This window comes from Piliocolobus tephrosceles, chromosome 3, assembly GCF_002776525.5.
Source record: "Piliocolobus tephrosceles isolate RC106 chromosome 3, ASM277652v3, whole genome shotgun sequence".
Classification (NCBI taxonomy): Eukaryota; Metazoa; Chordata; class Mammalia; order Primates; family Cercopithecidae; genus Piliocolobus; species Piliocolobus tephrosceles.
In genome coordinates this window covers 146,416,661-146,430,840 of record NC_045436.1, presented here as the reverse complement: position 1 = coordinate 146,430,840, position 14,180 = coordinate 146,416,661, and the positions used below count along the sequence as shown (strand labels likewise).

The 14,180-nt window shown below is 38.4% G+C and overlaps 1 protein-coding gene across 3 annotated transcripts in view; it reads right to left on the bottom strand.

Moving 5' to 3' along the window:
- PDS5A (PDS5 cohesin associated factor A) overlaps positions 1–14,180 on the bottom strand; it is a 165,389-nt gene that overhangs the window by 27,890 nt on the left and 123,319 nt on the right. For all 3 annotated transcript variants that reach the window (XM_023224689.2, XM_023224690.2, XM_023224691.1), the window contains 3 exons: positions 13,930–14,044; positions 1,258–1,390; positions 594–713 (listed from right to left, as the gene is read on the bottom strand). In XM_023224689.2, the coding sequence (XP_023080457.1) occupies positions 594–713; positions 1,258–1,390; positions 13,930–14,044 (368 nt within the window). The remainder of the gene's footprint in view (positions 1–593; positions 714–1,257; positions 1,391–13,929; positions 14,045–14,180) is intronic.

Sequence of the window (14,180 nt, the reverse complement as noted above, 5' to 3'; positions counted from 1 at the left end):
CAGGAAATAAATAAAAGCTTTTAAAAATCCAAATTAGCTGGAAACACTTAACAGAGCCTGGGTTACCTGAAAAATTTACTTACATGGGAAACAACTTGCTGAAAGCAGAATAGATACACTGTATATTAATTAATAACACCATTTATTGAATGGTTTTATGTGATAAACTCTTCATATAAACCTAGATATTAGTAATTGTCCATATGTATTATTAACATCTGCATTATAAAGATGAAGAAATTGAGGCTTAGAGGAGGGAACTTGTCCCTCCTTACAGTGTGCCAAACATTAAAAATTTTGTCTGCAAAAATACGTTTCAATAAAATGAGATTAAAATAATTTAAAAAATCTGAAAACTCTTTTTAATACTAGAAATTCCTAGAATAAACATAAGATCAACAATATTTGTAGTCTTCTGTTCAAGTCAGAATAATGTTCAGGGCTGTGTAAGACAATCTCCCATTCTTTGATAAACCCTGATTTTCTTTTTTTACTCTGTAGTCAAGACAATTCAGTATTTGTCACAATGGTTGATAGTAACTGAAATTTAAATCAGTTTAGTGTGGTATGAAAAATGAGAGAAAGAAAATTACCTTTTCAGGCTGTGTAAAAAATTTCATTGGGAGGACTGGGTCCTTTGGTGAATCTGCATTGCACAAAGCACTTTTACTATTTATAACACAGAGAGCCACATCACATACTGTATACAGTTTCTAGGGAAGAAAACAAATCATATATAACTTTTAGTATTGTGAAATAGTCACAATTACCAATTCCACTAAATGTATAAATTAGAGTTAAAAGAAGGATACTGTGGTTGTTATTTATTCCTTGAACATTCCATATTTCTGTTCAGCATTGTTTATGCAGCCTTGTGGTAAAGAAAAATCCCTCTATATGAATTTAACATGAATGCCAATATGCATGGAAAATAACAAATGAACCAACCCAAAGAAAGCACACAAAAAGAACAAGCATTTGTCTGTAACTCTTACTGTAAGTTTGTAAAATAGCATAGTTGTACATTTTATTCTTATCCTCTAGATCTAAGGTTATAATGTCTTTTCAGAGCACTAAAGATTCTTGAAATAAAATTCACTTGTAATGAAGTGCAATAAAAACTATTCATTTACTTTTGTAAACATTCTAAAATTTAAATTATTATGTATGGCCAAAAAAAGGAAAAAAAAAAAAAACAGTGGGACAATATATTTTTCTATTACATCTTAACACCCACTGGCCTAAGACTCATCTTACTTCATTTGTCTTGGATTCATCTGGAGACTGGGCATCTCTGGTTAACTTGATGTTCTCTGCCATCTTCTTCATAAAGGCATGGCTATTGTTTTCATTCTTTGTCATTAAAACTTCAAGCATGAACCATAGGCACCTAAATGTAAACATATTAAAGAGACTAGATATAGATAGATGCTTTAGCTTAAAGCAATAAATACGTTAACAGGGATTTCTGTTGTCTGAATAAAATAAAATAAAATGATCAACCTTAATGACTAGTACATATTATTATCCTATTAATAATATTCTATTCAAATGGAAAATTAAAGCATGAAATAATATATAAAAAATGAAAACATAGCTTAATATGAGAAATTCTGACAGTTTCATAAGGCATATAAAGATTCACCCTAGCTGGACATGGTGGCTCATGCCTACAGCCTCAGCACTTTGGGAGGCTGAGGTGGGTAGATGGCCTGAAACCAGAAATTCGAGGCTGGGCGTGGTGGTTCATGCCTGTAATCTGGGCACTTTGAGAGGTCGAGGAAGGTGGATCACGAGGTCAGGAGATCGAGACCATCCTGGCTAACACAGTGAAACCCTGTCTCTACCCAAAATACAAAAATTAGACGGGTGTGGTGGCAGGCGCCTGTAGTCCCAGCTTCTTGGGAGGCTGAGGCAGGAGAATGGCATGAACCCGGGAGGCGGAGCTTGCAGTGAGCCAAGACTGCACTACTGTATTCCAGCCTGGGTGACAGAGTGAGACTGTCTCAAACGGAAAAAAAACAAAACAACAAGAAATTCGAGACCGACCCCGTGAGACCCCATCTCTACAAAAAAATACAAAAATTAGCTGGGCATGGTAGTGGGTGCCTGTAGTCCCAGCTACTTGTGGGGCTGAGGTGGAAGGATCGCTTGTGGCTACAGTGAGCCATGATCACACCACTGCACTCCAGCCTGGACAAAAAAAGTGACACCCTCTCAAAAGAAAACACAGATTCACCCTATAGGTAAATTTAGATAATCCGATGTATCTTAACACCCAGCAATGATGAGCAAATCAACACACAGCAGTCTTGGCATTTTGATTATTTATAAGCTATGCAGAAGTTCTACAATTGGTATGCAGTTCTGCTGAGAAACAAATCTAAACTGCATGTACTATGAGGCTGATGTGTGTGGTACTCAGCCACTCAATTAAGGAGTCACAATCTCAAACCACTTTTGCTATTCTACACTTGTCACTGTATATTCATTTAACATATTGTGTCTGAAGGGAACATTTGAATTTCCAAGTAAAAGGGAACCCCAAATCAGGCTGAACATTAGAGTTGCTTGGAGAACTTAAATAGACAAATCTGGAAATGGGGCCTGTTTTTATAAAGATCCCGGGATTTTCAGGCAGTGACACGACTACTACATTACTGCATCAACAAGGGAGAAATTATTTGATGATACTCTGTAAAAGTTTCTTTTCCTACATTCCATGTAACTGTTTTAAGAGACTACTGTAGCATGCATTAGTTTTTTAGCTTAATGGCTTAAATGATAGTTGATTGTTTCAATAATATTTATTAACTTTGGCAGTTGTCAACTCTAGTTAGATATTGGATAGCTGCTAGAATCCTGATCAAAGAATGGAGCAGAATAATGAATAACAACACATATAATAAAAATTAGCAAATATTTAATGAGTGCTTACTATCTAATAAGCATTAGGCTAAGTACTTTACCTTCATATAATCCTCATAACTCTATAAAGAATATGAAAAATCATCACCATTATATATAGAACCTATTTTTTTTTTTTGTCTGTCTTTTAAGACTGGGTCTTGCTTGCCTCTCAGGCTGGAGTGCAGTGGCGTGATCACAGCCCTGGCAGCCATGGTGTCCTGGGCTCACACTATCCTCCTACCTCAGCTTCCTGAGTAGCTGGGACTACAGGCGTTCGCCACTACGTCTGGCTAATTTTTATAGAGCTGGGGTTTCGCCAGGTTGCCCAGACTGGTCTTGAACTCCTACGCTCAAGCAATCTACCGGCCTTGGCCTCACAAAGTGCTGGGACTGCAGGCGTAAGCTACCACGCCTGGCTGTCTTAGTATTTTTTTCGAGGCGTTACTTGTTTAGGGTCACAGAGATAAAAAGATGGAGCTAGGATTAGAACCAGGTCTGCCTTTACACTTTTAACAAAAATACACAAAATAAATATAATAAACATTATCTGAGCAACTATGTACTAGACAAAGGTGGCAACACTGAACACATCAGTTCTACAGGTTTGAGGATTCTATTTATTTATGTAAACACTGAAGTCATTTCCTTGACTCTTAGGTCAGAATTCTGTTGAGTTTCTATTAACCTGAAGATTTGTTTGATCCCTTTTCACAAAAGTATAGGGTTAGGATTACTCTCAGTTTTAGGGATAAGGTGAGGAAGCATTCCTACGCAGCGTTTCTTTAAAAAGTTGTAACAAAAAAATCTTGCAATAAGGTTTTAAACATTAGTATATATATATATAAAATACTTGAATGCACATCAACATAATAGAGAATTTATTCCTTGAAGTAACTGGAAAAAAGTATGATTGTTTTGTGATAAGCACGCCAATTCCACCTTAATTTTATGCAAACATGCTGAGACTAATGTGCTATCTAACATGAACCAACTGACTCAATAAATTTTAGTACTTGGAAGCTGTTCAATATAATGTTATGTTTAAAACAGGATACAAAACAATACAAAACAAAATGTATTATAAAACAATAGAAAATAGACATTAAAATGGCATTTTGTGAAATTAGAATATGATGAAAACCTTGGGGCTGTGTCTCACTTCTGCATCCTCAATACTGCCCAAGAAATGTAATCATTAATGTTTACCCATCCTACGAAGTACACAGACTCCCATAATCCTCTGCTTCTTCTTGCTTTATCCAAAGGAGCTAATTTCTCTCCATCTCAATGTCTTTTCACTGAGCTCCCTGGAATACACTTTCCCCCCAAAAAGAAACTTCAATGAATGCTCACTTCACCTTTTTGCCATAACTGAAACCATACCCCCACTCCAAGAATGCTTGCCTTGCATTACCCTAAAGTTGTAACTGCTCATTCTATTAGATGACGCACACTCAGGGTTAGTGGGTTCAGCTTCTATCATCCCCAATGTTGATTCCAGTTATTCTTTCATGTTTATGTACAATTACTCCACGGAAGCTTGTGCCATTTGGCTGCTTCTACCATCCTCTCCTTGTCAACTTATCTATCAGCTTCCCTATGTTCCTTGCATTCATTTAGTTTCTGGATGACATTTTTCCTCGACTCCATCTTTAAGTCCTGCCTATTTTCTGGGCAACCTACTCAACACGATTTCCTAATTCTTTGGCGGTTCCAATCCTGGTAAATTTTCTTTGCCTAAGACATTTCACTGCCTCAGACATTCCTAGACTTGGTTAATCTTTAGAAATTGTTCACCTGTGAAATTACAAATTCACTGCAGCCTACCTCCTGGGCTCAAGCGACGCTCCTGCCTCAGCTTCCCGAGTAGCTGGGACTACAGGCACACGTTATAATACCAAGTCAATTCAAAAAAATTATTTGTAGAGATAGGGTCCTGCTATGTTGCTCAGGCTGGTCCTGAAATCCTGGACTCAAAAAATCCTCTTGTCATGGCCTCTCAACATTTTAATAACTTTTTTGAAAACAGTGTGAACTCTCTTACCAATTTTTCTTCTGGTACACTTGCTTTGAAAAACTCAAGAACAATCCAAAGTCTTTGGCTTCTTGACAGCTATATTTAGAATTGTTTAATGCTACAGAAAAACCATGTAGCTGAGAAGCTTGATATAATTATAAATTTAAACTTTTTAACTTGGTACTTTATGCTAACCAGCTATCCTATGTGTCACCAGGATTTTTAGCTACTTCTTCACAGCAGCTGTTTCCAATCTTTACACTACTCATATCTAATTCTATCACCCTCACCTACCAGTAGACTCTGCTCCTTTATCATTTAGAAGCCTAAGTCATTAGATGAGACCTCCTCAACTACTTAACAGCAGTCCTGGAAAATTATTTTTATTTCCTGGCCTTCCTTTTATCTATCTTTAAGATCCCACCACCTCACAAATTCTTCTTTTACAAGTCCTCCCCTCAATTTATTACCATCGTTTCTTTTACCTACAACCACACTTTATCCCCTGGCTCCTTACATACTTCCCATTACCTTCTTCCTCCCCAGTTCATAGCCAATTTTAAAAAAAGATTTGTCTAAATGATACATATTCCTTATCTTTTGGCAATTTGGCTTTCATCTGCATTGCTTTACTATAGCTGCCCCTGCCAGGCTTATCAGTGAGTGCTTTGTTGCTAAACACATTTTAAACAATTTTTCCAACCAGTAAGCAAATAAATACAGTTTGTTGTTAAATTCAAAGGACACTTATTAGCTGTGTGACTTTACCCTTGCTGGTATCTTCATTTGTAAAATGGGAACAACAGGAAGGGTGCGGTGGCTCACACCTGTAATCCCAGCACTTTGGGAGGTCGAAGCAGGTGGATTACCTGAGGCCCGGAGTTTGAAACCAGCCTGGCCAACATGGTGAAACTCCATCTCTTTAAAAAAATACAAAAATTAGCTGGGCATGGTGGTGCATGCCGGTAGTCCCAGCTACTTCGGGATGCTAAGGCAGGAGAATCGCTTGAACCTGGGAGGCGGAGGTTGCAATGAGCCAAGATCACACCACTGCACTCCAACCTGGGTGACAGAACAAGACTCCATCTCAAAACATAAACAAAAACAAAAATAAAATGGGAACAACAGTAATTATCCCATTGTTCTAAAGAATAAATGAGGTAATATTTCCAGTACACTTAACATATAATAAAAAGCCAATGAAAGTTAGTGGGTTCCTGATCATTTTTCCAAACTGCTGCTCCTTTGACCTCCAATATTCTTCCTCCAGGTCGTTTTCTGATTCTCTGTTCTTTCCAGCAGTGATATGTCTGAAGTCTACACTATTAGAAGTTCTGCTCTACAGATTATTTTTTCTTCCTCCTCTTTTTAACTTCTGACTCCCTCCAAGTGTGAGTTATGTGCCTATTCTAGGTACTCCCACAATAGAGAGCATATATCACATACCGTATTGTAACCACCTCGTTACCTTTCTTCATCTTCCATTAGATTGTAAATCTTAGGGAATATATATGATACTCATATTACATAACCTCACAGCCCAAGAACCCAGCATACCTGGCACGTCGAAAGTACTCTATAAATATTTGTTAAGGAAGTATGAACATATGAAGAAGAAAAAGTGTTGAAAGATACAGACCAGCCGGGCACGGTGGCTCAAGCCTGTAATCCCAGCACTTTGGGAGGCCGAGACGGGCGGATCACGAGGTCAGGAGATCGAGACCATCCTGGCTAACACGGTGAAACCCCGTCTCTACTAAAAATACAAAAAAAACTAGCTGGGTGAGGTGGCGGGCGCCTGTAGTCTCAGCTACTCGGGAGGCTGAGGCAGGAGAATGGCGTAAACCCGGGAGGCGGAGCTTGCAGTGAGCTGAGATCCGGCCACTGCACTCCAGTCCGGGCGACAGAGCAAGACTCCGCCTCAAAAAAAACGAAAGATACAGACCAAACTGTTAATAGCAATGATGGGCTTTTAGGGGGTTTAATAATGAATAATTATTTTCTTCTTAATGAATTCATTTTCAATTTTATCTTACTGAATATCAATAAAGGAGAAAGGTAATCATTAAACATTAAAGGCGGCCTGGCGTGGTGGCTCACACCTGTAATCCCAGCACTTGAGGAGACCAAGGCGGCCGGATCATGAGGTCAGGAGATGGAGACCACAGTGAAAATCCGTCTCTACTAAAAATACAAAAAATTAGCCAGGCATGGTGGTGGGTGCCTGTAGTTCCAGCTACTTGGGAGGCTGAGGCAGGAGAATGGCATGAACCCGGGAGGTGGAGCTTGCAGTGAGCCGAGATGGCGCCACTGCACTACAGCCTGGGCGACAGAGCAAAAAAAAAAAAATTAAATAAACATTAAAGGCTATATTTAAGTAAGATTTTTCAAATTCAAATAAATTATTACTGATGTCAGAAAAACGGCAGAGTTAAGAAATTTCAGATATCAACTGCAACAACAAAACGAAAGCTGGAAAAAACCAATCATAATCACCTGTCCAGAACTCTGGAAGCTCATGGGACCCAGCAACCAGGAGGTAAACACCTGGTTTGATGGAGGGAGAGGGGATGAATCTCAACAGTGAAGGGAATCTATGTCAGGGTCACAGGCTGACCATAAACATAACAGAACTATAACTTCAAGGCCTACACAAAACAAGGAATACAGACTTTGTGAAAGTAGTTTAGAAAAGTCAGAATGGTGGACTGAGCCCTACAAGAACCAAAAGCAATCTAGAAAGAGGGGAAGAACCAGACTTTTAGAGTTATCACATTATAGTACTTAAAATGTCCAATTCCTAACAAAAAACTACAAATCACATAATCAGGCAAATATGACTAACTCACAGGGGAGAAGAAAGAATTAGGAATTAACCCTGAGGAGGCCCAGATTTTAGAGTGACTAGTCAAAGACATTAAATCAACTGTCTTAAATATACTCAATGAGATAAAAGAAACAAAGATAATTACATGTATGAACAAGCAGAGAATACTGATAAAGAGACAGAAATAATTAAAAGGAACCAAGCAGGAATGCCAGGACAGAAAAGTATAACAGCTGAAATTAAAAATTCACTCTAGGAGGATTCAATGGCAGACTACAGCAGGCAGAAAAAAGATTCAGCAAACCTGTAGATAAGGCAATTGAAAATACTCCGTCTGAACACAAAGAAAAGAGAATGAAGAAAAACAATTTCTAAAGAACCTGCAAGACACAATCAGAAATACTAACATACACATCATGGAATTTCCAAATGGAAACACAGAAAGTGGCAGAAAAAATATTTGATGAAATAATGGTCAAAAACTTGCAAATTTTATGAAAGATGTGAATCTATACATCCAAGAAACTCAGTGATCTCCAAGCAGGATGAAATCTGAGACCCACACTGAGACACATTAGGGTCAAATGGTTGAACATGTGATAAAGAGATAAAGGATAAAGGTCTCTTCCAAGTAGCCAAGAAGGAAGTGACTCATGTTAAAGGATCCTCAATAAGAATAACAGCTGATTTCTCATCAGAAGCCATAATGGCCAAGAGGCAGTGGTGGGATGACATCCTCAAGTTCTATAAAAACAAAAAACAAAAAACCCTGAACAACTCGTCAACCAAGAATCTTTTTTTTTTTTAAGAATCTTATATCCTACATAAGATTTGTCTTTGTCTAAGAATAAATACAAAATCAACACATTTTCCAAATAAACAAGAGCAAAGGGAGTTTGTCATTAGCGGACCTATCGTATGAGAAATGCTAAAGTGAGTCTATCAGGCTGAAATGAAAGAACACTAGATAGTAATTTAAAGCCACAAGAAGAAATAAGTAAATCTGGTAAAAGTAACCATATAGGTACATTTAAAAGACAGTAATATTGTACTTCGGCTCATAACTCATTTTTTTCATACATGATTTAAAAGGAAAATGCAGCTGCACATGCTGGCTCATGCCTGTAATCCCAGTACTTTGGGAGGCCAAGGTGGGTGGATCTCCTGAGGTCAGGAGTTCGAGACCAGCCTGGCCAACATGGTGAAACCTCGTCTCTACCAAAGATACAAAAATTAGCCGGGCTTGGTGGCGGGCACCTGTAATCTCAGGTACTCAGGAGGCTGAGGCAGGAGAATTGCTTGAACCTGGAAGACGGAGGTTGCAATGAGCCGAGATGGTGACACTGCACTCCAGCCTGGGCAACAGAGTGAGACTCTGTCTCAAAAAATAAATAAATAAATAAATAAATAAAATAAAAATAAAAGGAAAATGCATAAAACAGTAACTGTAAATCTAAGTAAATGGGAATATAGCCTATAAAGATGTGATTTGTGATAATAAAAAATAAAGGGAGGGAAAATACAGATGTAGAGGAACAATGTGTCCGTAAGCTATTGAAACAAATTTACTATTATTCAAACTAGGTTGTTAATAAATTTGAGATGTCAGCTGTAATCTAAAACCTAATGAAATAGCTAAAAATTTTACAAAAGAGAAGTCAGAAGGTTCACCACAAAAAAGTCAACTAAATACAAAAGAAAAAGGCAAAATTGGAGGAATTCAACAAAAAACAAGACATGCAGAAAATACATAGGTAAGGCCGGGCGCGGTGGCTCACACCTGTAATCTCAGCACTTTGGGAGGCCGATGCGGGCGGATCACGAGGTCAGGAGATTGAGACCATCCTGATGAACATGGTGAAACCCCATTTCTACTAAAAATACAAAAAAATTAGCCGGGCGTGGTGGTGGGCGCCTGTAGTCCCAGCTTCTAGGGAGGCTGAGGCTGGAGAATGGCTTGAACCCAGGAGGCGGTGGAGTTTGCAGTGAGCAGAGATCGCGCCACTGCACTCTAGCCTGGGCGACAGAGCGAGACTCCGTTTCAAAAAAAAAAGAAAATACACAGCTATTTAGCAAAACTCCTTCCTTATCAGTAATTACTTTTAATGTAAAAGATATTTCATGTAACAGTAACTAGAGATAAGTGGCTATTTTATTATTAGATAAAACAGATTTAAAGTCAAAAAGCTAACAAGAGACCACAAGGACTATACTGATAAAAGGTCAATCTAGCAAGAAAATGTGACCGTAATAAATATATACAAAACAAACAAGAAAGTCCCCAAATCTATGAAGCAAAAAATCAACAGAATTGAAGGAAGAAATAGAGTGCCTTAATAAGAACTGGAGACATCAATAACCCATTTTCTTTTTTCTGTTTAATTTTTTAAAAAAAGACAGAGTCTCACTATGCTTCTAGGCTGGTCTCAAATTCCCGGGCCCAAGCAATTCTCTCGCTCCGGCCTCCCAAAATTGCTGGGATTACAGGTGTAAGCCACCATGCCTGGCCAAGAATAAAATGTTTAGAAATAAATTTAACCAAGGAAGACAAAGACCCGTACCCAGAAAACTACAGAACAGTGCTGGAAAAATAAAATAAAATAAAATAAAATAAAAATAAAAAAATTAAAGGCCTAAATAAATGCAAAGACATCCTGTGCTAATAGAAGACTTAATACTTATAGTATCACCCAAGGCAATATACAGATTCAATGCCATTCCTATCAAAGTACAATGGAATTTTTTAGAAATATAGATAAATGCAACCTAAAATTCATAGGAAATATCAAAAGCCAAAACAATCTTGAAAAAGAACAGAAATCAGCCTTCCCAATTCTGAAACTTATTATAAAGTTACAGTAATGACAGAGTTACATGGCATAAGGCCAGACATACAAATTAAATAGGATTGAGAGCCCAGAAGTAAGCCCTTGCATATATGATCAGCTGATATTTGACAAGGGTGCCAAAACCAAACTTTGGGGAAAGAACAGTCTCTTCAACAAATGGTACTGGAAAAATGGGACATTCACAAACAAAATAATGAATCTGAATGTTTACACCTTATATCACCTGCAGCAATGAATTTACAATGGATCAAAGATCTTAACTGAAGAGCTAAAACTATAAGTCATGGAAGGAAATGCAGTAAAATTTTCTTTTTTTTAAGACAGAGTTTTGCTGTTATTGTCCAGGCTGGAGTGCAACGGTGCAATCTTGGCTCACTGCAACCTCCGCTTCCCAGGTTCAAGTGATTCTCCTGCCTCAGCCTCCCGAGTAGCTGGGATTACAGGTGCCTGCCACAACACACAGCTAATTTCTTATATTTTTAGTAGAGACAGGGTTTCACCATGTTGGTCAGACTGGTCTCGAACTCCTGACCTCAGGTGATCCACCCGCCTCGGTCTTCCAAAATGCTGGGATTACAGGCATGAGCCACTGTGCCTGGCCGAAAACACAGTAAAAAATTTTTGGATTTGGCTCCTTAATTATGGTAACAAAAGTACTGTATAGGTAACAAAAGAAAAAATACACTGGGCTTCATTAAAGTGAAAACTTTCATGCATCAAAGGATACTATCAAGAATGTAAATGATGTACCTGATAAGAGATAAATACCCAAATACAAAAAGAACTCTTACAACTCAATAACAAAAAGACAACCCAATTAATATAAAAGGGCAAAGTCACTGGACATTTCTCCACTTAATTGTATGATTAAAAGTGGTTAAAAATGGCAAATTTTGCTATATATATTTAACACAATTAACAAAAAAATTGTTTCTGACACAATAACTTACTAGTTTCCATAAAGTTATGTAACTACATTCTGAAAACCTTAAACAAACAAACAAAAAAACAGACCGGGTTTCCTGCCACCCAGGATAGAATGTAGTAGCTGGATCAGAGCTCACTGCAGCCTTCCACTCCTGGGCTCGAGCAATCCTTCCACCTCAGCCTTCCAAGTAGCTGGGATTACGGGTGAGAGCCACCACACCCGCCATGAAAAACATTATTTGGAACTTAAAATTACATGGTAATTTAAAAATTATGTTTAAAGATACACAAAAATGGAAATGATTTCAGCAAGATGGCAGAACATCTAGAAAATATTTAAGACAAGAATACCATCTTTAATGCACCAGAAGCAGGAGGAGAAGAACTGAGTGATGCCACCACTGGTAAGAGAAACAGTTCAATTTCAGACTGCACCACCCTGATCTCCTGAACTGTCAGAACACCACTTGCATACGATTTCCCTAGACTCGTGGTTTCTGAGATGAGAGGAGGGAACTGGAAGTGGAACTCTGAGCTCTCCACAAGTCTGGGAAGCCCACTCCAGTCCTGTCCCATGAAAACCACTGGGAGTGCTAGATGGGCAGAACCACCTGGGATGAACTGGGGACAAAGAGCAGGGCACTGATTGTGCTTGAACTTTGGTGACTACTCAGTGCTCCAGTCAGTGGGGACACCATGTTGAAGCTACTATGGAAAACAGTATGATGGTTCCTCAGGCTGGGTGTGGTGGCTCATGCCTGTAATCCCAGAAGTTTGGGAGGCCAAAATGGGAGGACTGTTTGAGCCCAGGAGTTCAAGACCAGCCTGGGCAACATAACAAGATTCCATCTCTATAAAGAGAGAGAGGAAAAAAAAAAGAAGGTTTCTCAAAAACAAAAAACAAAACAAAAACAGATCTGCCATATCATCCAGCAATCCCACTGCTGGATATATATCCAAAATAAAGGCATTCAGTACATCTTGGCCGGGCATGGTGGCTCATGCCTGTAATCCCAGCACTTTGGGAGGCTGAGGCAGGAGGGTCACTTGAGTCCAGGAATTTGAGACCGGCCTGGGCAACACAGTGAGACCCCATCTCTACAAAAAACATAAAAATTAGCCGGGCATGGTGGCACATGTAGTCCCAGCTGCTTGGGAAGCTGAGGTGGAAGACTGCTTTAGCCCAGGAGGTCAGGGTACAATAAGCCCTGATCACACCACTGCACTTCAGCCTGGGGGTAGAATAAGAACTTGTATCATTAAAAACATAAAATAAAATAAAAATGAAGATCTTATACAGGCAGAGAGTAGAAGGGTGGTTACCAGAGGCTGTCAAGTGTTGAAGGGAAAGGGGAATAAAGAGAGACTGGGTGCCAGGTGCAGTGGCTCATGTCTGTAATTCCAGCACTTGGGGAGGCTGAGGCAGGCAGATCATGAGGTCAGGAGACTAGCCTGGCCAACATGGTAAAACCCCATCTCTAACAAAAATACAAAAAAAGGATTAGCCAGGAGTGGTGGCAAGCACCTGTAGTCCCAGCTACTCAGGAGTCTTGAGATGGGAGAATCACTTGAACCAGGGAGGCAGATGTTGCAGTGAGCCAAGATCATGCCACTGCACTCCAGCCTGTGTGACAGAGGAAGACTCTATCTCGGGGAAAAAAAAAAGAGACTAGTTAATGGGTACAAAAATACACTTCGATACAAGGAATAAGTTCTGACATTTGATACCACGGTAGGGTGACTACAGTTAACAATAACTTACTTGTATTTTAACAATTTTATTGTTACTATTATTTTTTAGAGACAGGGTCTCACTCTATCACCCAGGCTGGGGTGCAGTGGCTTGATCATAGCTCATTGCAGCTCCGACTGCCTGGGATGAAGAGGGGATGGATATCTTAATTATTCTGATTTTCTCATTACACACTATATGCATGTACCAAAATATTATGTGTACTTCATAAATGTGTACAATTATTATGTATCAAAAAAGTTTTTAAAGATACTCGAAGCTGTTGCATGCTAGACAGAACAAAGAATAAAAAATATGCTCCACTGTTTTCAGTTCCAACTCCAATTATTTCACATACTTCAGTACTCTTCCCATATTCAAACCCTCTCAAAATAAATAGTAAAAATCAAATATAATATCTAAGATAACCAAACTAACCTATTTCAAAGACTTAGATAGCTTGACTAGCTGCAAACAAACAGAAAATGAATAACCAAAACCTGGCAGATGGGAAAATTTTTGAAAGATGAAACTGGCAATTTATAATAAATGAATAAAACCATAAGGAGATTCTAATTCTAATGGAAATATAAACATAATAATACATAATTTACCATTTATTGAAAACTAAACATAATTTTTAGAGTTCTCGAAAAACAAGACTTACTCTTTGATATCACGAAGCTGATCAACATCTTGTGATCTTGTGAAATCTGGATCATGGGCCAGAAGGTGAATCATGTATGGAACTACATATTCAGGCAACAGTGATAATAATTTCTCTGAAGTAAAAACATTATTAAAAACAATCTTTATAAAATGCCTTAGTGGACTGAGTTCTAACCACTTAAGTTTCCATTTTTTCCCTCAGTTATTTCTAAATTAGACGCAACATGATACCTGGATACTAAAATACTT